Source organism: Myodes glareolus, chromosome 15 (genome assembly GCF_982192425.1).
Source record: "Myodes glareolus chromosome 15, mMyoGla1.1, whole genome shotgun sequence".
NCBI classification, from domain to species: domain Eukaryota; kingdom Metazoa; phylum Chordata; class Mammalia; order Rodentia; family Cricetidae; genus Myodes; species Myodes glareolus.
The window spans coordinates 21,088,110-21,114,205 of NC_142040.1; the positions used below are offsets into that span (position 1 = coordinate 21,088,110).

The window sequence follows — 26,096 nt, forward strand, 5'->3', positions numbered from 1 at the left end:
GGAGATTCTCTGTAGGGAAGTCATATTTGATCAAATGAAAAGAATTTGTTAGTTTTATAGGTTAGTTTAAACAACCATGGTGCTTAATGAACTATGATCTCTTCTAATTAAGAGGTGCCTCTTATTCAAATAGAATCTTTATCAATTTTGATGGTATCCATAGCTTTTCTTCTCCTATGGAAACAAAGTAAAACCCTTTCTCCAACATAACACATGTCCTGGTTTCCATTCTGAGGTCAACACATCTTTAAAGTATATTGGCTGATTTAATTCTGTCGTTTTTTTTTCTATTATCTCTGCAGCTATTGTTTCTTTTTCATCAGCATTTAGAAATTTATGGTTTGTTTCTAAATTTTGGGGAATATTAATCTGAGTATTCCCATTGCTATAACAAATCAAATCCCCACAAATTCGTTGCTATTTATCTACATATGGTTTTAATATTTCTCTCTGTTTTTTTGCCCCTATACATTCAACCCATCTTGTACTCTACTTTACCTGAGATCAAATTCCAATTCATAAAAACTGAACATTTACATCCTGAAGAGGCCAATTTGGATGTCAATATTCTGATGAAATAATTGTTACATCTGCATCTGTGTCTACCAGACCTTCAAAGACAATGTCATTTATTCATATTTAATTTTGGTCTTTGTTCATTTATAGAAGTTTGCCAAAATACTCACTTTATGGTTTCTCCTAGATTTTTTGTTCTCTCTTCTGTAGCTTCTCTGTTATCCAGAGCAGTATGGTTTCTTACAACAGGCATTAGGTTCTTTAATTGCTCTGGGAAGGAGTTTCTTCTATGATGGCAGAAAACAACTGAACCAGATTTGGCATAGGGGCCAGCAAGAGGCCCCTCATGGTGTTTCTCCACGGCAAAGGATTACCTTGAATATCCCTTGTTGACCTACATTCATTAGTCTAATGCCTGCCTTTGCCACACCTTCTGAATAGTTCAGAAGGGAGGGGCATTCCGAATGGATTATTCCTAGGGAAACCATTGTTTCTAGGAATTTCCTGTCTACAGTCCCTTTTAAGGTGACCCTGTCTGCCTCAATTATAACACTCAACATTTCAATTTTTCCTCAAACCTCTGGAAATCACCTACCTCCATACATCATCATAGTCATGAGATTCAATACTAATTGTATTTAGAATCCATTCCAACAAAGGTGCTGGCCTTGCCTTTTATATCCTAATTATCCTTTTGTATAGAGAATGGGCATTTTTAAAAGTCAGAGATTCAATTATTATTTGTCTAGCTTCTAAAAAGGTATCATTCTATTTACTGCTGAAGTCAATCTTTGTAAGAAATCGTTAAAGACTTCCTTTGTACCCTGTAGAACTTTAGTAAATGACTCAATTTTCTTTCCTATTTCTTCAATTCTGTCCCAAGCATTCATGGCTATTGCATGGCATAAATCCAGTATGTGATCATCATATACAGATTGCCTTTCTATAGTAGCATAATCTCCTCCAAGAATTTGATCTTCAGAGATTTTTCTACCTCTAGCTTTATTCCATTGTTCTGTAGTAGGAAGAGCAGGCTGCTTGTCATCCCAGCTGCCCCACTAGCTTAAACCTAAAATAACCACACAGAAATTGTATTCATTTAAACACTGCCTGGCCCATTAGCTCTAGCCTCTTATTGGCTAACTCTCACATCTTGATTAGCCCATTTCTATTAAATCTGTGTATCACCATGTGATACCTAATACTGCAAACATGGCCAAGAACCCATGGCTGGCAAGATCATAAGCCCCAGATGAGAATCTGCTACTATTATTTTGCTACATGGACATAGTATCAAGTTGCCATCATACCCATAGATTAATACAGCTTTTAGCCCTCATCAGAGATGCTTCTTTTTCCAGTGATTGGCAGCTAGTATTAAATAATGCTTTTATGACTTAATTACACAGACCTGAGGCAGTACTTATTCTAGAGCCAGTTATCTTCCATGACTGAGCCAAAGCCTTCTGTGCCCATTGCTGGGTGAGTGATGAGTATTTCCAGTCTGGGTGCTGTTCTCACCCAGTATGAATTCTGAACACTGTCCCTGTCAACCCTTCAGCTGGGATTCTTTCTCCCTGGTACTAAGCAGTATTTATCTATGCTCCAAGGGATCCTCTACAAAGTTCCCAGATCTAAGGAATCCTCTCCAAAGCTCTCAGGTTCTATTTGTGTACTTTCTCTTCTCTGGAACTCTCTTCGTTGGACTCCTTGGATTTTCAGCTCTGTCTTTTCTACTCAGGGAGTCTTCCAGGGCCCCCCTCAGTTGTTTTTCATCCACCAGCGCTTGGAAACTCCCTCAGACTGGGGCAGTCACATGACTTAGCTTTTCCTACCTATCAAGCATCTAACGATATCTGGTGTTATGCTTTATGCATTCTAGCTGGTCTTTTGTTTGAGTGGTTTAGGAACCATGGTAAGTAAATCCCATTTGTCCATTTTTCCGTCTTAGGGAAAAACAGAAGTAACTGATAAGAGATTGACTGTGCCTTTGACTTCACCGCTTCCCACCTTCTTTTCCATGCTCAGGTGTGAGCTCTAATTAACTCTCTCAGAGGAGGTGCTTTTGATATGTCAGTCCTTTAAATTCAAGACTTGTCCCTGCGTGTTTTACTCTAATGGGTAAGTTTTATTTATGTGTATGTTACTACACTTGTCATTTTGTTTAATGAAATATTTTTACCTCTTATTTATTAGAAATTTTAATATTTAGAATAATTTGTATCTTCTTCAATTGCTCACCAATATACTGATATACTTTGGTAACTCTCTTATCCATAAGGGACCCAACTAGCTTGTTCAGCCTTACCTTTCTACTTTCCAGTTCTTCTAGCTTTATTATTAAGTGTGTTATTTCTACTTTGTCGGAGCATATAATATGAAAAGCTGTGTTCTCCTATCCATGATTTTGTTCGGCTATTAGGTCTGCAATATTATGGTTAATACTAGCTTGCCATCCATCCATTTCTGAGGCATCCCCAGTGGTTTCTTCCTTGGAAGAATTTTCCTTGGATAAATTTCCCAGAATTCTTTAGATTCTTACATACCTATCAAAACATTTTTATAACCCTGATAATTGAAAAATATCTCAAATAATTTTAAAATAAACACTTTTGTCTCCTACTGTCTTTCCTTGGATTTTTAAAACCATTACCCCTGTCTTTGCTTGTTTGATATGTTGCTATGGATAGGTCTAATTTCAGCCCAGTTTAATTTCCTCTGCAAGTAGCAGGTTCCTTTCCTTTGGAGGCCTAAGGGATCGTCCCTGTCACTATTGTTCCTATGTACAGTCGGAGACTGTTGCTAGGTGTGTCTCAGAGCTGACCATTCTGGGCCAGTTTTCTCACATACAAAGTAGGTTAGTTCTATTTGGACATCCATGTCTTTTGTTCAAGATATGTACAATTAGTTTTAAATACTGTAGTCTGTTGTTTCATTTTTCTTCTTCAGGAACTCCAACTGTAGTATTTGAAACTTCTGGCAGTTTCTCTCTCAACCTTTTCGCCTCTTTATTTTGAATTATCTTTATTTCTCTTCTGCCTCTTCCTTCACATACTTTTAGTTATATATAATGCCCCTGGTTTCTGAGAGTTTTGGCTTTTTTCCCCTTTAGGTGGGGTATACACCGTGGTTCAGGCTGGCCTGGGACTCACTACATAGTTTACGGGGGGCTCAGATTGAAGCCCTTTACCTGCTGAGGTGATAGGAAGAAGCCACAGTGCTGGGCTTGTTTATCTCTTCCTTTTAGTTTCCTCCCTTAGTGAAGTACCTGAGATTTTGAGTTTCCAAGTCTGGGTGTATGGTTCTTGCTTAATTCTACCCAAAAGGCTGGGAAGTGACCCCCCTGCTTTAAATTTTGACAGTTACTAAGTTAATTATAAATCATATTTGCTTTGTGCTGAAATATCACATGGCAGTTCCCTCTGCTTGTGACTTTCTTTCCATAGTAAGAAAGTCGTTTTCATTAGCCAAAAGTTTTGAATTCTCACTTGCTGTATTTTCTTAATTTCCCTGGAAACTTGGTACCCATGGCAGCTTCTTATCTATTGCCTTGTCCGCGTGTTTGCTTTTTTCCTAGACCTGCACTAGCAGGCAGTCCGCAAGGGTGGGATTTGAGTAGGTTAATTTCTTTCTTAACTCAGAAGAAACTTCAGAGCTTGGTGTGGTGGCTCCCACCTGTAACTCGATACCGGGAAGCTGTGTCAAGAGATCACTGCCAATTTGAAGGCAAACTGGGTTGCATAGTTTTAGGACAGCCTCAGCCGCAGAGTGAAACCCTGTATTAGTCAGGATTCTCTAGCCATAGAACATATAAAATGAATCAATCTCTCTCTCTCTCTCTCTCTCTCTCTCTCTCTCTCTCTCTCTCTGTCTCTGTCTCTCTGTCTCTCTCTGTCTGTCTCTCTCTCTCTCTCTCTCTCTCTCTCTCTCTCTCTCTCTCACACACACACACACACACACACACACACACACGGTATTTATTGAAATGGCATAGTCTGCAGTCCAACAGTGACTAGCTGTGAATGAAAAGTCCAAGAATCCAGTAGCCTATTGGTCCCGCGAGGCTGGTTGTCTCAGTTGGTCTTCTGTATAGCTGGAATCTTGAAGAAGTTACCTCTATGTCAGAAAAGGAATGAATGTGCTGTCAAGGAGAGGGCAGGTAGGGGAAGGACAAACAACCCCTTCCTCCTTCCATCGCCCTTATACGGGCTTCCAGCAGAAGGTGTGGCCCAGATTAAAGGTGTGCCTTCCCACCCCGAGATCTGGATCAAAGGCACGTTGTCTTCTTTCCTTGAAATCCCGATCAGCCAATCACAGCTATGCCTTGTATTTCTAGATTGTAGTTCATTCTGGACATAGTCAAGTTGACAGCCAAGAATAGCCACCACAGACCCCATTTAAAAATCAAGGAATGAAGAAGAAAGAAAATTGCATTACTACAGCAGAGCCAGATGGTTTCTGTGGTGGCCTGACCTCCTTGCCTTGACCTACTCTCCCCTGGACTTCTGGTGGTCTTGTGTGGAGGAGAACCTGTGCTTCAGACACTTCCTACTTCCGCTTTGCCATGTCTTCCAAAAGACATCCATTCTTCTCTCTCCTCGCACGATGGCACCAGTGCATCCCTGCTGCCTTTTCCTGCCCTCTCCAATCACTATTTTTCAACTACCCAGTGCCCAGAGCTCTCTTAGATCTACAGTCTGTTAAACTGTATGATCATTTTGTTGGAACCGCTACCTTTTCCTCTGCTGTCCACTCTCTCATCCTTCTGGCCTGACCCTACCCCGAGGTGGGTCCAGGCTTGTCTCATCAGGTCTGGGATGGTCTTTCTTTAATTCCATCTGGGACACAAGGGCACCCAGTCTCCTGGTGTGCTGTGGGCTGACATCTGGGTACTCTTACTTGACACTGTTACCCCTTAGGCTTGGAGAGAGTTGTGTGAAATATTTAAATTTAGTGGTCATCACTGTTCTGAGGAAGGATGGAAATGCCTGTGCTCTTAGGTTCTTTCACCGTTCTCAAATGAAACAGAACCAGCAACCTTACTCACAGGATCCACGACTACCAAGCATATATTTTGTGAAAAAAAAATGTCCAAGAATTTGCTTGCTATTTCTTCCTTTTCTAAAATTTTTTGAGATTAAAATATAATTGTATCATTTCCCCTTTCCCTTTCCAAACCTCTCTCTGTACCACCTTCCCCCTTACTCTCTTTCAAATTCATGTATGTATGTATGTATGTATGTATATTCTTAAATACCTAAGTGGAACCTGCTCGGTCTGTATAATGTTATTTGTATGTATGTGTTTTCAGGACTGGCCTTTGGTATTGGATAACCATTTGGTGACTCTTCCCAGAGGAAGACTATTTCTTCTGCTCTTGGCATTTCTTGTTTGCCTGTCCTTTTTCTGTATAGGGTTGAGGCCTCCTGACGTGGTCCCTGTCCATGTTAGCTCATCGATTGGTGTTGTTCTTATTCAGCCCACGGTTAGATGGCCATGTTGGTGAGACTTTATGGGTGTAGCTTCTGACGTTTCAATCTCATAGCAAACTCTGTTCTTCTTGCTCTTACCATCTTTCCAACCCCCTTCCACCAGGATCCCAGAGCCTTGTTGCAGGAACCATGGCTGGTTTTGATTCCCTTCTTTATAACCGTGTCTGATAGAAGTACCTTGGCCTGTGTCCACAGTGTCCTGCACTTCACGGGTCCTTCCCCAGAACTTAATGTGTATCATATTCTAGTAAGGCAAATAGCTTTCCATTTGTTGTCTGTGTGGATGTAAACAAGGTAGCCACTATAGGTGGACACAGAGCTGCCAGCTCTGATAACAGTTCGTGGGAGATCACTGCCCATTTTTGTCTTGTGTAGCCACTGCAGGGTAATGTTAGAGGTAGACAAAGTCGATGTTTTTTTTTTCTTTGTTTGAATCAGGTTTTGGTCCTTATCGTAAAACCAAAACCAAGGCTGTTAGTCTCATCAGCGTGGGCGTTACAGCAATCCCCTCAGGACCTTGGCAGCCAGCCTCCTGCCCGGTTGCCAACATTGCTGGCAGTCTTCGTCTTTTCCTGATTCTTCCTGAGGATTAGAATGGAAATTGGAAGAAGGCCGTATCATCCCCTATGGGGTGTCCTACTACTAACCCAAGAGTCTTACGTTTCAGTAACCAATAGGAAAAGATTGCATTAAGAGTGTGGTTTTTTTTGATAATTTCTTTTTTCTTGGGTCGTCTACTTTAAAAAAACTTAATAAACTCCTTAATAAAAGCAAATAGCAATGCAAAAATATCCCTATCCTCTAGCAAATAAATTCAACCTACGTCCTTACCAAATTTTGTCTAAATTTTATAATTCCCATGCCTAACCTCTTTTCTCACGGTAATACTTGCTTGTTACAGGGCTTTGCAAGGAGCACGAGTTTTGCATAGAGCCAATACCCACCCATACATACACAGTGAATACAATGAGTCTTGTAAGTGGTTTCCCAGTGTAATGATTTCAAATGTGTACTTTGTGGTCAGCTCTGGTTCAAATCCCATCTCCTGTGCTTATTGTTCCTGCATTTCCTGATAGCTTCAGGCATTAATTTCATCGTGTGTTAGATGTGACACAGGCTGGAAATGAAGCTCAATGGTACAGTGATTGTCTAGCATGGAGAAGGCTCTGGGTTCAATCCCCAACTCTGCAAAAAATAATGAGCTAAAATAATTTGTGAGAACAATGGTACCCATCTTGTTAGCACTTAAGTGAGACTGGGCAGAATGTGTAGGAAAACTCCTGCCTAGATGCAGGAGGAGTCAGCATCTGGGAGCACGGCTACAAGGAAGATGACCCTGCTCACACGTGGATGGAAGTTGCCCTGGAAGGTTTCTTTATGTTTTTAGCAGCAACTGGCTTGGGCTTTGTTTGTTTGCTTCCTTCAAAATTTCTCCTCAAAAACTCTTGCCATTGCGATTTCTTTTTCTAAAAATACGACAGTGTCTTCTAGGACGCGTCTTTGAGACAGATGGTCAGCAGTTGGTGGTAAAAGGGGGAGCTATGTCATCACGTCTCATTTATCCGAGGGAAGGGGTTTTTGCCTCAGCCTTCGACGTGGAGCATAATGGAAGTCAAAAGCTGAGAATTGTGAACAGACAGTGTTGTGATCTCAGCGTCTGAAATTGTCGAGTCCTAGGAAGTATGAAGACAAGTAGTCACTGCTCAGTGTCTCTTCGTCTGTATGTCAAATAAAACTACTAAAGATTAATTTAAATGAAATATTAAAATTTCACCAGTGACAACAACATACCATTTTTGTCAGTCATATGGGAAAAGAATGGAGACATGATTGCCATGTTTGTTAATACAAGAATTTGCCGTTAGAGATTGCCTCAGGGTTTCTATTGCTGTGATAAAACACCATGACCAAAAGCAGCTTGGGGAGAAAAGGGCTTGTTTCATCTTCTGAAAAGCTGAATGAATGAAATTTATGCCCTGGAAAATGCTGAAGCATGCACGGCAGCCTGTGTATGCTGGTTCTGTTGAACTTGTCCATATTGGGTTTCATGGTCTAAGTTTATGAGGACAACTGGCCAGGTCTCTTCCTCAAGAGGGCGCCAGGTCTCATTATAGATGGTTATGAGCCGCCATGTGGTTACTGGGAATTGAACTCAGGACCTTTGGAAGAGCAGGCAGTGCTCTTAACGGCTGAGCCATCTCTCCAGACCATATTCTATTCACATATAATAGTCTGTTATTGATGGGGGTTAGGGTGGGAACTCAAGGTAGGGACCTGAGGCAGGAGCTGTTACAGAGGCCTGGAGAAGTGCTGCTTACTAATGTGTTCTTCATGACTTTCTCAGCTTGCTTTATTATAGAACCCATGCCACTAGCCTATGGTGAGCTGGGCCCTCCCACATCAATCGTTAATCAAGAAAATGCCTCACAGGCTTTCCACACAGTCTGGTGGGACATTTTTCCACCTTCCCAAATGACTTCAGCTTCTGTCAAGTTGACATAAAGCTAGCTAGCCTGCATAGAGGTAGTTGTTTATGGAGTCATAAAAAGAAGCTAAATGTATGGTATAACACATCCAAAGAGATGCTGAGGCCATATGTAAACATTTTACTGAGGAGACAGTGTAGCATATTGGTTAGGAGTGAAGTTTAGGAAGTCCTTCAGCCTGAGTTTCAAACCCAAATGCATCATTTGCTCAACCAGGGATCATGGTAGCCACATAACCAAGCACCCTAGTCAAGATTGGGTCAACCTAACCGATTACCTTAGCCACGGATGGCTCAACCTAACCAATCACCTTAACCAAGGTTGTATCAACCTAACCAATCATCTTAGCCAAGGTTGAGTCAGCCTAACCAATCACTTTAGCCAGGATTATGTCAACCTAAACAATCACCCTAGCCATGTTTGGGTCAACCTAACCAATCACCCTAGCCAACATTGGTTCAACCTAATCATTATACTAGCCAAGGTTGGATCTGTAGCATTGAAAATTAGATGAGATTAGTGCATGTGAATTATTTTAAAGATTTATTATTTTGATTGTTATTATTAATACTACTACTATTATTTGTGTGTGTGTGTGTGTGTGTGTGTGCATGTGTATGTGTGTATGTGTGTTTACATGTGTATGTGAAGGCCAGAAGAGGGCATTGGATACACTGGAGCTAAAGTTACATGTGGTTAAGAGCTACCTAAATGTGGGTGCTAGAAACCAAACTTGTGTCCTCTGCAAGAGTAACAATCACTATTAATTGCTGAGCAATCTCCCCCTGTGGCAATTTTAAATTTTAAATTGTGTGTCAGTGCTAGTTGCTATTATTCAATCCAGCCTTGCCAAAGCAATCAAAAGCAGAAACTAATCCTAGTTTGGTGGTTAATGGCGTGGATGGAACACATCCCCTGTACGGTTGAGAGACTGTCCTCTGTCTTAAGTGGTTAGAGGTGCGCAAAGTGATTCTGTCCTTTTCCTTTACATAGTTCTTTGCTTACTTACTTTTTCTACTTACTGCTGTAGCCATTCTTTCAGGCCCAGCAGGGGGTGATTGCAGTTCTGTGTCTGTATTTTATTACAGCTCTGCTGTAATAGAAGCAGCCATTGCTTTGGTTTACCTAAGACTAGATATATGATTATGGAAAAAAAATTCCACAAACATCAGCAGTCATGATTGAGATATGGAATTTCCCAGATGGGATTCATTGCCTATTGAAGACAGTGTTAATTAAGCAACTAAACTTTCAGTACCTGTTCAAACGCCTCCAAATAAGGAAAATTCATAGGTAGCAGATCACATCTCATTGTTTTAAACACATAATTCATAACGAGTGGGATGTGTTAACACTGGAGTTTTCCTCTAAAATGGGAGATGATCTCTCAAATGAGAGAGAACATTACATGTCTTAGAAATTAAAGCTACAGCTGTCTGACTGTAGTTTATAAAGTGAATACAGATGTTGTGGCCCAGTTTATATTGTACTATATCTGCTTCTCAGAGTATGGTCCTGGGTCATTGGTTATATTTCCTTTTACAAATGTTCTCTCTCCATCATTTCCCAGAAAGACCTATAAGGCTTGCAGGAGTTTCTGATACTTCTCAGCTCACCACCCTCCCTAGCCTCCATCCCCAGATCCAAGCCCGTGTTCTAGAAACAAACACGTGTTTACCCTCTAATCTCTACTGTTGGATTGGATGGATTTTGGTTTGGGTTTTAGTTTTCTGGAGTAGAGTAGTTTTTTGAATTGAAGTCTTGCTATGCAACTCAGGCTAGATTAAAACTCAGCCTTTACTGCCTCTGAGTTACTGGGGTTATAGGTGCATCTTACTACACCCAGCTGTACCTTCCTGAACTGATGCTATTTAAAAGAGATATGTAGCAGATTTTCTTGGACCACCACCCCCAAAATCATGACATGAAGACTTCTTATTAATTATGAAAATATTTTCTATATCTTGGGCTTGTTTCTAACTAGCTCTTATAACTTAAATTAACCCACATTTTTCAATCTACATTTTTTTACTTTACTTGTTACTTTGCTCTGTACTGCCCATCCTGCTTCCTTCATGTCTGACTGACAACTTTGCCTTTCTTCTCCAAGACTACTCTGTCCCCAGAAGACCCACCTAACCTCTTCCTGCCTAAAATATTGACCATTCAGCTCTTTATTAAGCAACCCCAGTGCCACATTTTCATACAGTGTAAAGGAATATTCCACAACATTTCCTCCTTTTTGTCTAAATAAAAATGGAAAGTTTTATCTCTAACATAATAAGACTATAAACATTAAGAAAAATTGTCAGGAAAAAAATTGCACTCACAATGTCCACTCCTTTTGTATTTGGCAAATTCAGAGAAAATACTCCATTATTTATCCTATTTTGGTTGAGTCCAAAGTTTTGTACCTAATATACTTTCTATCATGAATGCTATATCTATAACTGTCTAATCTTCAACCCCATCAAAGACCTGCGGAGGATATAATATTACTTGAGTAAACAGCAAGTGCAGAGAAATCAACTTCCAAAACTATAGAAACAACAGAAACAGCTTGCTGCCTGGACAGTCACCCAAGCTTCCGCTGCAACATTAGGGCATCTGTCTTCTGCCCACATGCATAGAATATCGACAGCTTTTCTGTGAAGCAGGAATTTTGAAAGACTGTCCTGCCTTGTCTTGGCAAAGTTCAGCAGTCTTATCCCTTTGTGTCCTGCTTATCCTGTTTGTACAGCATACTGTCAGCAGTAGAAGCAAGGACAGTTTCTTGCCCAAATGGATAGCTTTGACATATTTAAAACAAGCTCCATATGGATGTTCTTCAATGCCCATTATCCTTCTATAAAGTAGTTTGGTGCTGCCAGTAGCAGATGTGTCTCATCATCATGGAAAGTCTTAGATTATTAAAACATCTTAAATGTCATATTCTGTATGTCTCTGAAGTGTTTGAAGACCATCTCTCTATCTATAATATATCAATTTAGTCATGAAAACATACCTAACCTGACTACAAGTTTGATTGTCATAGATGAATAACTATTAACCTGTCTTTCTTTATTATCCTTAATAGCTTTCAAAGACTAGAACTTTACATACAATGTTGAGTGAGCTGCATATGTACAATAGTTAAACAAGAATAGAAATATATGCAGTATAACAAAAATGACCCAAAATTTGTGTCAATATACAAAAATCTTAAGAATAGAAATATGTATACAGTATAACAAAAATAATACAAATTTTGTATCAATGTACAAAATCCATACCAATGTAAAATATTTGAGACTAGTAGTTGCTTTTTTAGTTTGAAAGTAAATTCAATAACATAGCCTTTTATCATATTATTTCTGTATTCCCCCTTTTCTTTTCAGAATGAGATCCCTGAATCTAATCTCCTTTGTTTAGTTTTCTCCCTCACTGTGAATAGTAATAATTGGTTACCAACCCCCTAAAGGATGGCAAACATCCATAACCCATTGAATGACCAAAAGCTACCCACCCCACTCTTGGAGAATGTGGGCATTATATTCTCTAGACTGCTTCTTGTTGTTTGGGGGTGATTGCATCTTTGGGGAACCCTGAGAAAACTGAGATAATGGTCACGTCCTAGAAAAATTACCCATAACAGTTCTTGTCTAGTCTCTGTACAATGGGAAAGCACAAGGCTTCTCTGTAGTCTTGGCTGGAATAGTCTGTGAGTCTGAACCATCTCAGCTGGCAATCTTGAAGCTGTTCTGGATGCAGAACTCTGAGGAAACTGCAACAGAGGCATTCTGAGAGACTGGATCATCTGGTCCACCAGTTTTCTTGCTATCTGTTCCCCTTGCTTTGAAAACAATCAAACTTTCAAATCTAACATACATATTTACATTAACACAAGTATCGACTGTGTGTTATACACAGGCCAGCCAAAGATGATTTTTTTTGTTATTTTATGTTTGAGCAGGTAAAATGTATGTTACCTGTCTTATAATTTTTATAGATTTATTTCTTTATTTCTATAGCCAAGATTTTCAGGGAATCTCCCCCAATCAAACTTTATCCTCTTTAGCCTTGAATGAATCCACAGTCTTTTGTTTTCTGTGGAAACAAAAGAACAACCTCTTCCCCAAAGCAATACATTTTCTGAGTTCCATTTTAAAGTTAAGGCATTCCTAAAGTATCTATAATGGTTTAATTCTGCTGGAATAATTCACAATCCAGTGTCTCTCAGCAGCTGTCATTCTCTGTTTGTTAGCATTCAAAAAATTCAAAATTAACAAAACACAATATCAGGTCCAAACTCCCTGTGTTATAATATTTTCCATCCTTATGGCTTATTTTATATTAATTTATTTTCTTTTTTAAAATTTTTAAGCGATTTATTTTTTCTATGACTGTCTATGCCCATTTTCTTTCTTCTACATCTAAGAAATCTTCTACATAAATCTTCTACATTTAAACAAATTGTACCTTTTTAGAGGTTTCTGTGTCTGTACCTAGACTTACTAAGCATCTGCAGCATTCTCTGACCATGTGAGACTAACCCTAAACTGCCATGTCAGCTGCCACATGCCTCAACTTAGCGCATGATGCAGGCACATGGCTCCAGCAGCTGGCTCCAGCCCACAGGCAGCGGCCAGTAGCTGTGTACAGAGCCATGTTTGACTCCATGCTCTTAACTTTTTTTTAAAGCTTTTTTCAGGACTTATGTGAATATTCAGGGTTGGATGTTGGGCACCTTATATAGTAGGCTTTCTTGGACCACTAGCCCCCAAATCATTATATAAAGACTTATTAATTATGAAAGCTCAGCATATACTTTAGGCTTGTTTCTAACTATCTTTTATAGCTTAAATTAACCCCTGTGTTTTTAATCTATGTTCTTCTACGAGGCTTGGTTGCATTCATTCTGCACTACCCACTCTGCTTCTTCTGTGTGTGACTGGCAACTCCACCTTTTTTCCATGAGACCTCTCTGCCCCCTGAAGTTCCACCTCACCTCTTTCTGCCTAGGTTTGGGCTATTCAGTTCTTTATTAAACCAATCACAGTGGTGCATTCTCACAGTGTAAAGGTATATTTCTCAACAGAGAATTATTTTAATGTATCTGTGTTGGCGACTTACTTTCTAACTGAGAATGGAAACTACACAACCCTCCTAACCACATTTCCCCTCCCCCGTGTTTTATTTCCTCCTTCCTTAGAATTTCCTTCTTCCTTTCTTGGTCCTCTTAACTCCCATCCCCCATCCTAAACATTGAGACCCCCAAGCCCTTTCCTGAAGGCAGAGGAAATGACTTCAGCAATGGAACTTGAGACATTGCCATTTCCAACTATGGATAAAGACAGTTTTGTTCGAAGACTCTGCAAGGAAATGTCAAGACTCATGATCAGTTACTGGGATAGAGTATAAATATGTAGAATACAATTAAATCCCAAATATTTACTAATACCTTCTATACTACTCATACATTTTGTATTTGTTGAGATGGATAGTTGTCCCGTCTTTGGACTATGTCCACTCTTAGACTATGTGAGCATTCGAGCTTTAACCTTGTTATTGTTTTAAGTGTTCTGTTTGTGCCATCATGGATGTTTCCACATACAACACATTTGTTGGTGCTGTTTTTGGTTACTTTAGAGCCCAGGCTGACCTCAGACTCATAGTTCTCTTCCCCAAGTGCTCAGTGCCTCGTTCTTGATTATGTTTATATTTACAAACAATTTAAAAGCATGTTAGAAAGTCAAAGTCCTATACAGTTTCATTATACTTATTCCTCATCCCAGTGAAGAGTCTAGTGTTTGTTTTTCCATATTCCCATAATTACCATCTTCCCTTCTTATACACAGAAACATTGCTTTTATGTGTTGCTAGGAACAGAACAAGGTCTAGTACATCCTGTGCAACTGCTCTGTCACCAAGCTGCATCCCCAGTCCCATGTGCATCGTTTCAAGTTTCATCTCTTTATGTCCTTGGGCTGCTGTGGCAGTCTCGTTTCCTGGCCACGGGAGAGCATAGTCTTGTTTATTGGCAAAACCGTCACACTTTATCTGGTATCAAACCATGACTGGCAACATTTTTGTTAAGAAGCTTGGGTGCTGGAGTCTTGGGCATACTTTTCTAGATGATTATTGAAATGTTTGTAAAAAGTTTAAGTAGTCATGTGTAGATTTCTAAAATCCATCCCTTTCCAAAGGGTTAACCCATGTGAATTATATGAGCTTGTCTTGAGATTTTACTTGTTTTTAAAATTAGGCAACCCAAGATTTATATTTTATTCAATTCCCCTAAATGTTGAATCGGTTTTCTTAATAATCTGGAATCCCTCAATATATTTGTTATTGTTTTAACCACTTGTCACGTATTGTATTTTTTTGGCATGTCTTTTAACCACATCCTTGCTAAAATATCTTGATTAGCATATTTTAAAAGTAGAATCATAACACACTATGACAGTTGGGGACTTGGAGATCCTGTTGGCATCTTGAGAAGTTTGCCTGTGAAGACTTTCCCAAGGATAATTGACAATGACTGTCAACAAACTTCAGGTTCAGAAAGTCTTATCTGACATGATTGCTGGGAATTGAACTTGGTTACTCTGGAAGAACAGTGAATGCTCTTAATTGCTGAGCCTCTCTCATGGTCACATTTTCTTGTGGTTACCATTCTCTTTGCACATCTTTACTTCCTTGCATTCAAAGCCTCGGCAACCAAACCTAGTTTGGAACTAGCTGTCAATCTCCAGAATCCATAGGTAGGCAGTGAAGTGTTTTCAGTAGAAAATAGGAAGAGTAGAATCCTAGCAGCTATGCCTTGCTGTCAATTCCAACCCATCCTGCAATGTTGCCTCTCAGGACTGAGGACTGTGGAACATCCTTCATGAGTATTGTCCCTGAAGACTAGGGCCGTCTCTGAGTTTTTGCCTTCAGGTCTCTAGTGGAGATGTTTTATTAGAGTAAGGGCGAGAACAAACTCTCATAAAATATTTCCATTAAATATTCAGGTTACATCCTTCCTGTTGCATCTCTCTGTGTGTTTATATGTGTGAAATTAATCTTAGTTTAGAAAATGCTGATGATAGTTGAAGTTCTTTGATTTGGTTTTAAATTTATTAATTATATTTTAGCATCTTCTTACTTGGAAAACACCAAGTAGCAAATTGCTGGATGGACCTCTTTGAAGTGTTGCTGTCTTTGAAATCTGAAATAACTATTATAGAACTAGCTGTGAGTTTGGCTGTGGACCCTGGGCCTTCTGGAAATCATGTCTTTTTGGTTATGTCAGGAACTTTATGGTTTACTCATATATGCATGAGTCCTGTGATGTTAACTGTATTTTGCCACCAGCAATGCCTAGCAGAGGTACTGGATTAGCAAGTGTCTTCAGCTCTCTTCAGTGGTTTACCCTGATTCACAGTTTCCACAAGGTCAAGATGAAATGACCAGGGTTTTTTTTTTTAGGGTGTTTATACTTCCAGTTTTCAAAGAACTCTACTTTCAAAGTCATACAGTCCAATATTCTTCTAGAACTTAGGATATAATTTCTTTCCTGTAATAGAAGCAGATTGGACTAAGAGACATCAATTTTTTCTTTGGTCAATTTAGGTTCTATTAGTAGTTATATGTTCTTTCAAAAAAAGGTTTTAAAGGCATGTGTTTAACCTGCATTTCTATTAAATCCATGACCCAGGTGTAGGATAAGCATACTACCTCAGAAATTCAGCGGGAAGGTCAGGAGCAAAGGCCAGCATTTGCTGTATAGCAAGTTCCACCTGGGCCATGGGAGACTGTGACTCAATTAATTAATTAAAAGATAGATCTGTGGTCTATTTTTTTGGCTAGGACAAAGATTTGAAGACTGTGACAGCTAATGAGGAGGCTGCTGCATCTGCAATTTTTGTGTCACCAATTCGAAAGGTGTTCTTTGTTTCCTTCTACACAGTATGATATCCCCACAGATGGCTTGAGTCTTCTGTTTCTTCCATAAAGAATGGTTACATTTAAATATGGCCATGGTGTCCTCATGTGCCTGACACTGACATTTTTATGTGGAGCTTTCAATAGCTGTTATGATGTAGACAAATGACCCCATGAGGATCCACCATCCACAGCTATTAGGTACATTGGAATTGTGATAAGATTGTTTACTGGCAGATTTGTTATTTTCTGTAGGCATCAAGAAAAGAAGTCACGAAACAGTGCATACCCATTTGAGAGGAAGTTAACTTTTCCTAAAAATTCTTTTCCAGCGAAGGAGTCCCATCCCCCAGAGTGGAGCTGCTGCATAACATTGACCGGGACTTCTTTGACAGTTCACCGTGTGAGTACCCAGCCACCGCTGCTGCGTTAAATGCTCTTCCGTGTTTTAGTAGATCCTCGTGCGCTAGCCTAGCGCTCTCCACCACCAGAGTTACTGTTGGTCTCAACCTCTCTTCCTGACACTTGTTCTGGTGATCTCGCAGTGGCTTCAGTGTTCTGGGAAGTTAGTAAGTTCTGCCTCTGCCATTTGCTGGCTGTATGTAGCAGGAGCTCAAAGGAGCCCCGAGTTCCCTTTCCACCACCAATATCGTATCATTGCCTGTGTCGCCTAAGAGTTCCAGAACCTTTTTACAGAAAACTCACCGTCAAAAATGCCACAGTCCATCTCTGGGGTTGTGTCCTTCACAGCCTCTGATAGGGTTGGCCAGATGCTGCACAGAACCTGCAGAATCTCACAGGTGTGAGTTTCCTAACTGTCCTGGGGGTCATTCAGGTCATCGCGCCTGCTGCATGCCGGAGCCTTGTCAGTTCCTCAGGGGGTGTTGTCACATTCACTGCACTGGTGTGGGGGCCATGCCACCCCCTTCCCAGATATTGGACTGCCACACTGGTGTGGGGGCCATGCCACCCCCTTCCCAGACATTGGACTGCCACACTGGTGTGGGGGCCATGCCACCCCCTTCCCAGACATTGGACTGCCACACTGGTGTGGGGGCCATGCCACCTCCTTCCCAGACATTGGACTGCCACGACCAACTCTCTTTACTTCTTCATCCTTTCCATGTGACCACAAGAGCCCGCCCCTTACACATTCCTGCTCAGAGGGTTAACCTGATGACATCACTGAGCACCCAGCACCCTCTCACCTGGCCTCATCATGCTGTTGCCCAGCATTACCTGTCCTGCTCGCCATTTCAAAGCCCATCGTGAATTATATCGTCCCAAAACTCAATACATGTTACCTGCCTCTCTGTAGTCTCCAGAGCATTCCAGCGGCCCCATGACACACAGTTGTTCCTTCCTCAGTGTTTCTTAGTGGCTCTACATAGCATCAGACACATAGTCTGATTGGGCATATGGTTTTCTCTGATGTGAAGGGTCTGGGTGGCAAGATCTAGGACTTGTTTGTATTTTGGCCCTCATCAGTTAACCCAAATGCTCAGTACCTTGATCAGCATTCACTAATCATTACTTGATCACAGAGTGGACAACTGTGAAAGGGATTAGATGCAATTAAAAATGTGAAATTTCCAGGAGAGTGGGTGAATCTGGAAATTATGATATTAAGCAAGCGAACATGTTCTCTTCCATGAGCAACTCTTAGCTGTTACTGTTTAGACAGATGAATGCATGTGAGTGTAGGTATAGTCATGCAACTGGAAAGAGGACCATGCAAGGGGAAAGAGGGGCTTTAGAAAGGGCATCCGGTGATGGGGGAATAGGAGGATGGATAGGAAAAACAAATTATGTTTGAAAATGCCGTATGAAATCTAATACTATGTTAATTTTTAAAAGCTAAACACCACCAGACCCAGGTGGATGCATTCAATCTAGAAAAGGAAAGTGTTCTAAGAACAGGCAAGAAATGTCTCTTCTAGAGTAAAATTACATTAATGGTAGGGGCAAGACTATGGGTTAGTCCCTGAGGACAGCCCAAATAGTCTAGATTTGTGCTTTCCACTCTGGTAGCCACTAGCTCCATGTGGCTACTGAGCACTTGAAATGTAGCTAATTATGGATTGAGAGATCAGCTCTAAGTATAAAATATGATATGTATCAGGCTTTGAAGGCTAGGTATACATATGGTGCATATATGTTGTGATGACAGTATTTCGAATATGTTAAGTTGAATGTATACATATGATGTATACATGTTGGAATGCTATGAAATGACAGTCCTTTGAGTATGTTCAGTTGAATATACTATTAATACTTCCTCTGTTTCTTTTTCCTTTTATAAAGTGTGACTGATGGAAACCTTAGCATTATATATGTGGTTTGCATTATATTTCTGTTGGTCTACAAGTGCTATTCTGGAAGGTGCTAGAAAATAAGTTTATCCACTTCACAGAGGATCAGAGACCTGCTTCTAAGGTTTTCATTTCTATCCATTCACGTGTGACTGTGCCTGAGGCAACATTGCTGTTTATGAACAGGTGCTCCCTCGCAGCGTGCTCCTTAACCATCCTCCCCTGAAGGCTACAAGGTGACTTTCCCTGTCCCTGCACACCTAAGAGACTTGGCCTATTCCAGGAATACCAGAATCTCCTGGGGTGTCTGGAGAGCAGAGCAAATGCAGGAGTAGATTTAAAAACTTCTCATAGAGTCCTGGTCCAGGGCAGCTGGAATATGCTTCCCACATAATGGCTGTGGACTGTTTCCATTTGCTAAATCCTCATACCAGATAGGTAGATAGATAGATAGATAGATAGATAGATAGATAGATAGATAGATAGATAGATCAATCGATAGATAGATAGCCTGTGCACTTTCTGGGCTATAGTTTAATTTGGCATTAGAAGTGACAACCTAGAGCCAGCTTCTTATGTGGCCATCACAACCCTGTTTGCAGCAAGGTTCTTATTGTAACCTGCCATTACTTTCGACTGCCCTCCCTAAAATACTCCTAGCAAAATAATCACATGGGCAAGAGGTTTCTGCACAATGCAGGTTAGTAGGAGTGTGGAAGTCAGGACAGGGGAATTCACCCCTAGCTGCCTGAATGTTTCCAATATGTTATTTGTAGCTGTGCTAAGTTCCATAATTGCAGTCATTAATTCAGAGACACGATTTGGCCTCCTATAAAGAAGCCCCTTGAGGTTGGCCTCCTCACCAGCTTGGCTCACAGAAGTGAGATGCTCTTTGTTGTCTATGTCTATAGGGAGCGCCATGCCCACCTCCTTCTCATACAGAATGACCCTGCAGGCCTTTTCTGCTATGTCTGAATCACTTCAGTCTGCTGTGAGGCAAAATCAGAAAAAAAACTACCTTTGGTGTCTGCTGCTTTTTACCATGAAGACACGAACCTGCTTTCTTTTCTATTCAGTTATTTGCAGGGAAAAAAATAAAGCCAATTACAAGAAAATTTTAATTTAGAGGACATCAACATCTGGAAAGCCAAATAGATATTTTAGAAACTTTTGTGAAATCAGGAAGCAGCCGATTTAGTGTATCAAGGAAGGGCTGATATTAATCTGTGTGACTGCAGAGCCATGGTTGGCTACAACTCTAGTGTCTCCCAGACTGAGTATCAGACTCAGGGGAGGATGGTTAGGGAGCACACTGCGAGGGAGCACTTGTTCACAAACAGCAATGTTGCTTCAGGCACAGTCACACGTGAATGGATAGAAATAAGAACCTTAGAAGCATTATAAACAATAGACTAGTTTGGGATGATACATGGTTTTGTTATTGCTACATCCCGTTCACCTCTCTGAGCCCTGTCCTCTTTCCTGTATCAATGTCGCCTCACCTCATACACTGTGTGAACTGGCTGTTTCCCAGGGGAGCCCCGCCTTCCACGTCCCCCCAGGTTCCCACAGAAGCTGGCTCTTCCTAAGCCCTCTTTAGAGTAGCAGGGACATCCAGGGAAACTGGGGTCCCTCCTTAGGCTAGCTGTCCCATTAATAAAAGAATTTAAAAACAGACTCAGAGGGAAGCTCAGGGACCATTTTATTAGCGTTTGAAAGAAAAACAGTACATTCCAGCCGTAAATTTTGGCAGCTGCTGAATGGGCGTAGGTGGAGAAGAATGAAGAGGGAAGGTCATGCCCTCGGAGTTGGGGTCCATGAGACCTGGCATGGTCGCAAGTGGAGGGAGGTTGGCAAGCAACTGCAGGGCAGAAAAGTGGGGTGTGGGGCTTCAGAGGATGAGCGAGAAAGCAGGATGCTAGGGAGTGCACACTTAGATGGGGAAAACATGCCTGAACTTTTGGAAAAAGGCACAGAAAAAGAAGGAAAAATTATACTTTTGGAGTTTAGAACTCAAAAAGCAGGCAGCTTAGCAGTGAAGATGTGCAAGCAATGCATCAGGGGAGAGACTTTATGGAAGTATAAGTGAGCACATTATCTCATTAAGGGATAATTATTCCTCCCATCTCCTCAGTATTTTATTAGGTGAATGAGCTTTCCTGGAGAGTAGACTCTGGCCGTGTGACTGACAGGCCAAGCTCAAGGGAAGAGACAGCATAGTATATAATGTTGTAGTCTTTGGAGGAGATCAGAATGTTATATCTCCTCTCAGGGCCAGAGGTATTCCATTCTTTTGACTAGACGGCCTAAGGAGAGGCAGTTGTAATGTTTTCCTTTCTAGTGTTAGCAGAGAAAAAAAGGGTCCAAAGTCAGCCATGAGGAAGGGGGTCTATCTTCAGTGGCCTCCAAGATGACTAATCTCTGCCTGCTTAATGTTTGTACTCATTCATTGTTTTGGAAGTGAGCTGAAATTGGGGACTAGATATAACCACATTTCCACCATGGACTCCCAGAGGTCCGATTCCAAAGCTGTCCATTAGAAGGGATTAGTGTCTAATCCCTTAGCTGGAACTTCAGCTGCTCTCACGTGAGGCTTTCAGGCAGGGGAGGTGTTCACTGAGCAGGAGAGAGAGATAGCAATTGCCCTCCTTCTATTCTCTGTGCCTCGGCTCTTCGGGCCTCTTCTCTCAGGGCCTCTGCTGTCTGGGCCTCCGCTCTCTTGGCCTCTCTCTGCTCAGGGCCTCCGCTCAGGGCTTCTACTTTCTGGGCCTCCGCTTTCCAAGACTCCGCTCTCTGGGCCTCCACTCAGGGCCTCTGCTGTCTAGACCTCTCTCTGCTCAGGGTCTCCACTCTCTGGGTCTCTGCTCTCTTGGCCTCTCTATGCTCAGGGCCTCTGCTCTCTGGGCCTCTACTCGGGGCAGGACCAATGACACTGCCTGTGGAGGGCAGACCACCCCATACCTCTATGCCTTTCCTTTTGGGGATGTGACCTAGACCCAGTGTCTTTCCCTAGAAGTGGGCAGCAGACGTAGCCAGAGAGGACTTGAGGGAACGGATGGCGCTGTTCACAGTGAGTTATGGGAAAGCCTGGAGGGGACTGGGGAAGCAGCTGTGACGCTGGGTCTGAATTTAGCTTGCATAGACGGAGGGCTCTCCAGTCCCAGATTCCATACTTCCCAGCACCATTCAGATCATGGGACAAACCACTACAGTGACCTCAGCTTGCAGCTGTCAGGTTGGTCCTGGTCCTCTCAAGCTGAGACCACAGCTCACCTCGATGTCGGATATCATCATGAGAACTCCAGAATACTCCAGTTGTATGACATGTGCATACGTAATTCACACATACACACACATGCACACACACACACACAAACACACACACACACACGAGTTGTGCTAGCAGGAGCCCAACTATTGGTGAAGGACGCTAGCAGAAGTAAGCATAATCCCTATCACCGAAAGCCCACTCTGAAATGGCTCAGTGCAGCGTTGCTATGAGCTCAGGTGGAAGGCCTCTTCTTTTTGGGTGTGGCTCTGAGATGTTGCTTCTGCTGGTGATGATGGTGGAAATGGGGCATGGCTTCCTCTCCTCCTGTGGTGGTTTGAATAGGAATGGCCCCCATAGACTCATGGGTTTGACTGCATGGTACATATGGAATGGCACTGTTAGGAAGTATGGCCTTGTTGGAGGAAGTGTATCCCTGTAGGGGTGGGCTTTGAGGTCTCATATGCTCAAGCTACACCCAATGTGGTACACAGTCTCTTCTGTTGCCTGCAGACCAAGATGTAGAATTCTCAGCTCCTTCTCTGGCACCAAGACTTCCTGCATGCCACCATGTCCCGCCAGGGTGATAATGGACTAAACCTCTGAGCTGTAAGCCAGCCCCAACTAAATGTTTTCCTTTGTAAGAGTTGCCATGGCCACAGTGTCTCTTCGCAGCAAGAGAAACCCTCACTAATACACTCCCCCATACAGACATTTTCTCTAGTACAGTTTCCACATCTGCTGGGGGGTGCAAGACTCACCCATTTTCAAATCTGAATAGAAAACAGCCTGGTTGGCAGAAGCAGACCACTATGGCCGTACCTTTGGAAGTTACAAACCAAACTGTGGCCCCAGCATTTCTCTCGGCTTTCTTTCTGCCATCATCTAGACAGATCTCCTCCCCACCTGCTCCCGAGGTCATGAGGTCAGCCTCACAGAGGCAAGCGAGTGGGAACCAGACCAAGATCTTTCACCTTGTGAGCTGAAATAAGCCCTGTCTCCTAAGTTGTTCCTGTCAGCTGTTGTCATGGCAACAGCCTCACTTCGCTCTCCGATGCCAGTTTTCTGTATTGGTTATTTCTGTGGCCAGATCATCTCTTGCAAATAACTCAGTGGAGGAGGAAAGACGTGTTTCGGACAGGTGTCCATCGGGAAAGGGTCGGGGGACAGATCTAGGAGCAGTTCGTGGCGGGAATGTGCATTTAAAGGAGCGCCTGTAGAGGACTTTTCAGATCGCTCCAGACTTTAGTTCCTTTAGTTTCCGCAGGCTTCTGAAGACCAGGAGCTCTTGTTCTCTTGAGTATATCATGCCATGCTCACATCTTTCCTAGTCATGCTCACCTGTTTCCCATTCAGAGATACATGCTCCAAGTAGATGCGACATCATCTGTATAGCTCGCTCAGTGCCTGGCACATATGGAAATGTATGCTGATCAGTGAGTCTGTGACCACTGATTCCCTTGATTACACAGCTAGCAAGAGCAGTGATGATCTCACCCAGTCTCAGATTAGCTGCCTATCTTTCTGCAGAACGTGGTGAGTACGGTAGGCTGTGCCAGTCACACGCTACGCATTATTGCATAGAACAGCAAAGTCCTGGAGGCATCTGCGCTGTCAGTCTGATACCCCCTACCTCCTTTTCCTAGCCCAGATGGGGAGACCAAGGTTTTAGGTCCTTTGTAACTCTTAAACAGCGGAGCTTGACCTCGGGACTCCTCCCCTCACACATTTCCAACCCTACTGATTCCAGGCCTCTCTCATTTCCTGTCCTTCACCGGTTTGATCAGAGCTGGGTCAACTATAGTGACAGCTCATCTCAATGATGGCCTGCTGGGGTGTGCTATATTTCAGTGAACCTGGGAGAATGGCTCTCATGGTGACACCAGCCTTACTAGCTTCACATGTAATCTGGCTCTGGATGGTGGTTGCTTCTGACTGTAGAGCTGAGTCTGGGCACCCTGCTCATGCCTTGTGCTATTACACTGAAGGCAGAAAAAGGAATATTGGGATGGGCGGTATCAGTGTGTAGAGTGTCAGGCTTGGGTTCCAATGATAGGTTGACTCCTTTCTTGAGCGCCTGGGATGAGTTCTTCCATTCATCTGTTTTGTCAACAACAAACTGAGGGCAGTTTACAGGGCTTCTCTGTAAACAGATCTCTCTGCTGTGAGCACCAGGTATATCATGGTTGTTGGGGTGGGGAGGGTGCTGCACTTTCTACTTTATGTATTTCTACAATTTTCGGTTCCAACCATGAGCACATGTCACGTTCCTAGTCAGAAATGATGTATGAGGTGGAGTTTGAAAAGTTACTCAGGGCTGGTAGAGACAGACCATGATGTGTGCAACGTTGTGACCCTGTGTCGGGCAGAGAGGTGGGGGTGTAAATGGCTTCTCAACTGTCAGCTTCAGACCCACAGACCCTCAGAACCCGCCGTGTCCGTTGAATTCTTTCTTTCAGCAGGGAGTTTATTTCATACTTTCATACTTCAGGATGCTTGCTGAACTGCCGGTGTTTGTCACCTGTAGTTTCTCACACACCCCTTGCCATGGGTCACTCTGTGCTCTCCCTCACAGAGCCCAGGCACAGGTTCGTTTTCTCTGTTTGAATTTTCAGAGGCCTAGGCCTCCTCCCCCCTCCCCGTTCTGGGGAGCTCTCCAGCTTGTTCCCGGGTGTGACTCTGTTGATCCCTTGAGCAGCCCCATAGCCGCCGCAAGCCCTGTCTCCTCCCCTCCACACAGCACATCTCAAGCGACATCCATCAAACCTTTGCTGCTAACTCTCCGTCTTGAGCTGGCTTTCCTCCTGAGAAAATACAGAAACCAAACCCAAACCACAGCACTTTAAGCGTGCTAATTAATCCTCACCGTGGATGTTGGCTATACAACGCTAGCAAATCCCATGGCCCCAGTCTGATGTTTGGAGAAATCAGGGTAATTGGCGTCAGAGGACGGAGGCTGACTGAAGGGTTTGGGTTGGCCCTGTCTCTGGGAGTGAGGCCATTTGACCGAGGGCCAGCTGCCTCACCAAATTCCCTCTGCACATCGCTGTGGGATTACTGCTCTATAACCCTATTGCGTTTCATTGCTATAGAAAAACACCTTTTAAAACAAAACAAACAAACAAACAAAAGCCTGCGACTGGATAATTTGTAAACAAAGGATGTGCATTCAGCTTATGGTTCTGGAGATTTAAGGGTGACACTGACATCTGCTCCCTCTGGTGCGACCCCTGTTGGCTGTGTCACATTGTAGGGGGTAGCATGTAGAAGTGCGTGTGAGAGGGCGTGACCAGGTGGTGATCCTGGGAGCCCCGAGGGGAGGGCCAACCTTGTCTTTGCTTACAGTCAAGGACCTCATTTCCTGAAGAGGGCAGCATTGCCCCTCCATGGCCTAATGACCTGGCACTAAGCCCCACCTCTTAATGGTGGCATCACCTGAGACTCAAGCCTTCAGCTTGACTGGGGACACACTCAAACCATAGCCCTCTTTTACGTGTGTGCTGGCCCCAGAGTGACCGAGGAGGCAAACTCTCTCGTTTCCAACTAAATACTTTGATTCCTTTTCTTTCATTCTGCCACAACAAGACATCTAAACCATAGCTTTAAACTTTTCCGTGGCTGAGATAAAACATCCGGATGAGAAGCAAGTTAGGGAAGACAGGTTTATGTTGACATTCTGTTCCAGAGGCGATACAGCCGGTTGTGGCAGGGAAAGCACGGTGGGAAAGCATGGTGGCCGATTGTGAGGCTGGCCTGGCAGCCAGGAAGCAGGCTAGATACATTGTAGCCAAACACAGGGAAAGAAACACTGGCTAAGACACTTAGAATGACTTCTTCACAGGAACAGTAGTTGAACAGAATTCAGCTGTGCTCCGACAGTGCTTAACCACTGCCCCACCGGTCCAGGGAGAGGTGCGTCCCCTAATCTGTCTCTGAGGATTGAACGTTTCTCATACGGCATGCCTCCAGCCCCTCTTCCCTTCACAGTACCCCCTGTCCTGTCCCTCTTGCTGTGATTCCCAGGATGAGCTGGCCCACCTGAATAGCCAGCCTGCCCCCCCTCCCCCGCAATTTGGGTACTAGCTGCTCAGCAGTCTCTTCCAGCTATACCTTGAAT

At 42.7% G+C, this 26,096-nt stretch overlaps 1 protein-coding gene and 1 pseudogene across 1 annotated transcript in view; both read left to right on the plus strand.

The window, feature by feature from the left end:
* Positions 1-26,096, plus strand: part of Arsb (arylsulfatase B) — a 169,736-nt gene that overhangs the window by 91,175 nt on the left and 52,465 nt on the right. The window contains exon 6 of the mRNA XM_048455942.3: positions 16,732-16,802. Within this exon, the coding sequence (XP_048311899.3) occupies positions 16,732-16,802 (71 nt within the window). The remainder of the gene's footprint in view (positions 1-16,731; positions 16,803-26,096) is intronic.
* Positions 14,444-14,562, plus strand: LOC125414136 (small nucleolar RNA SNORA24; annotated as a pseudogene).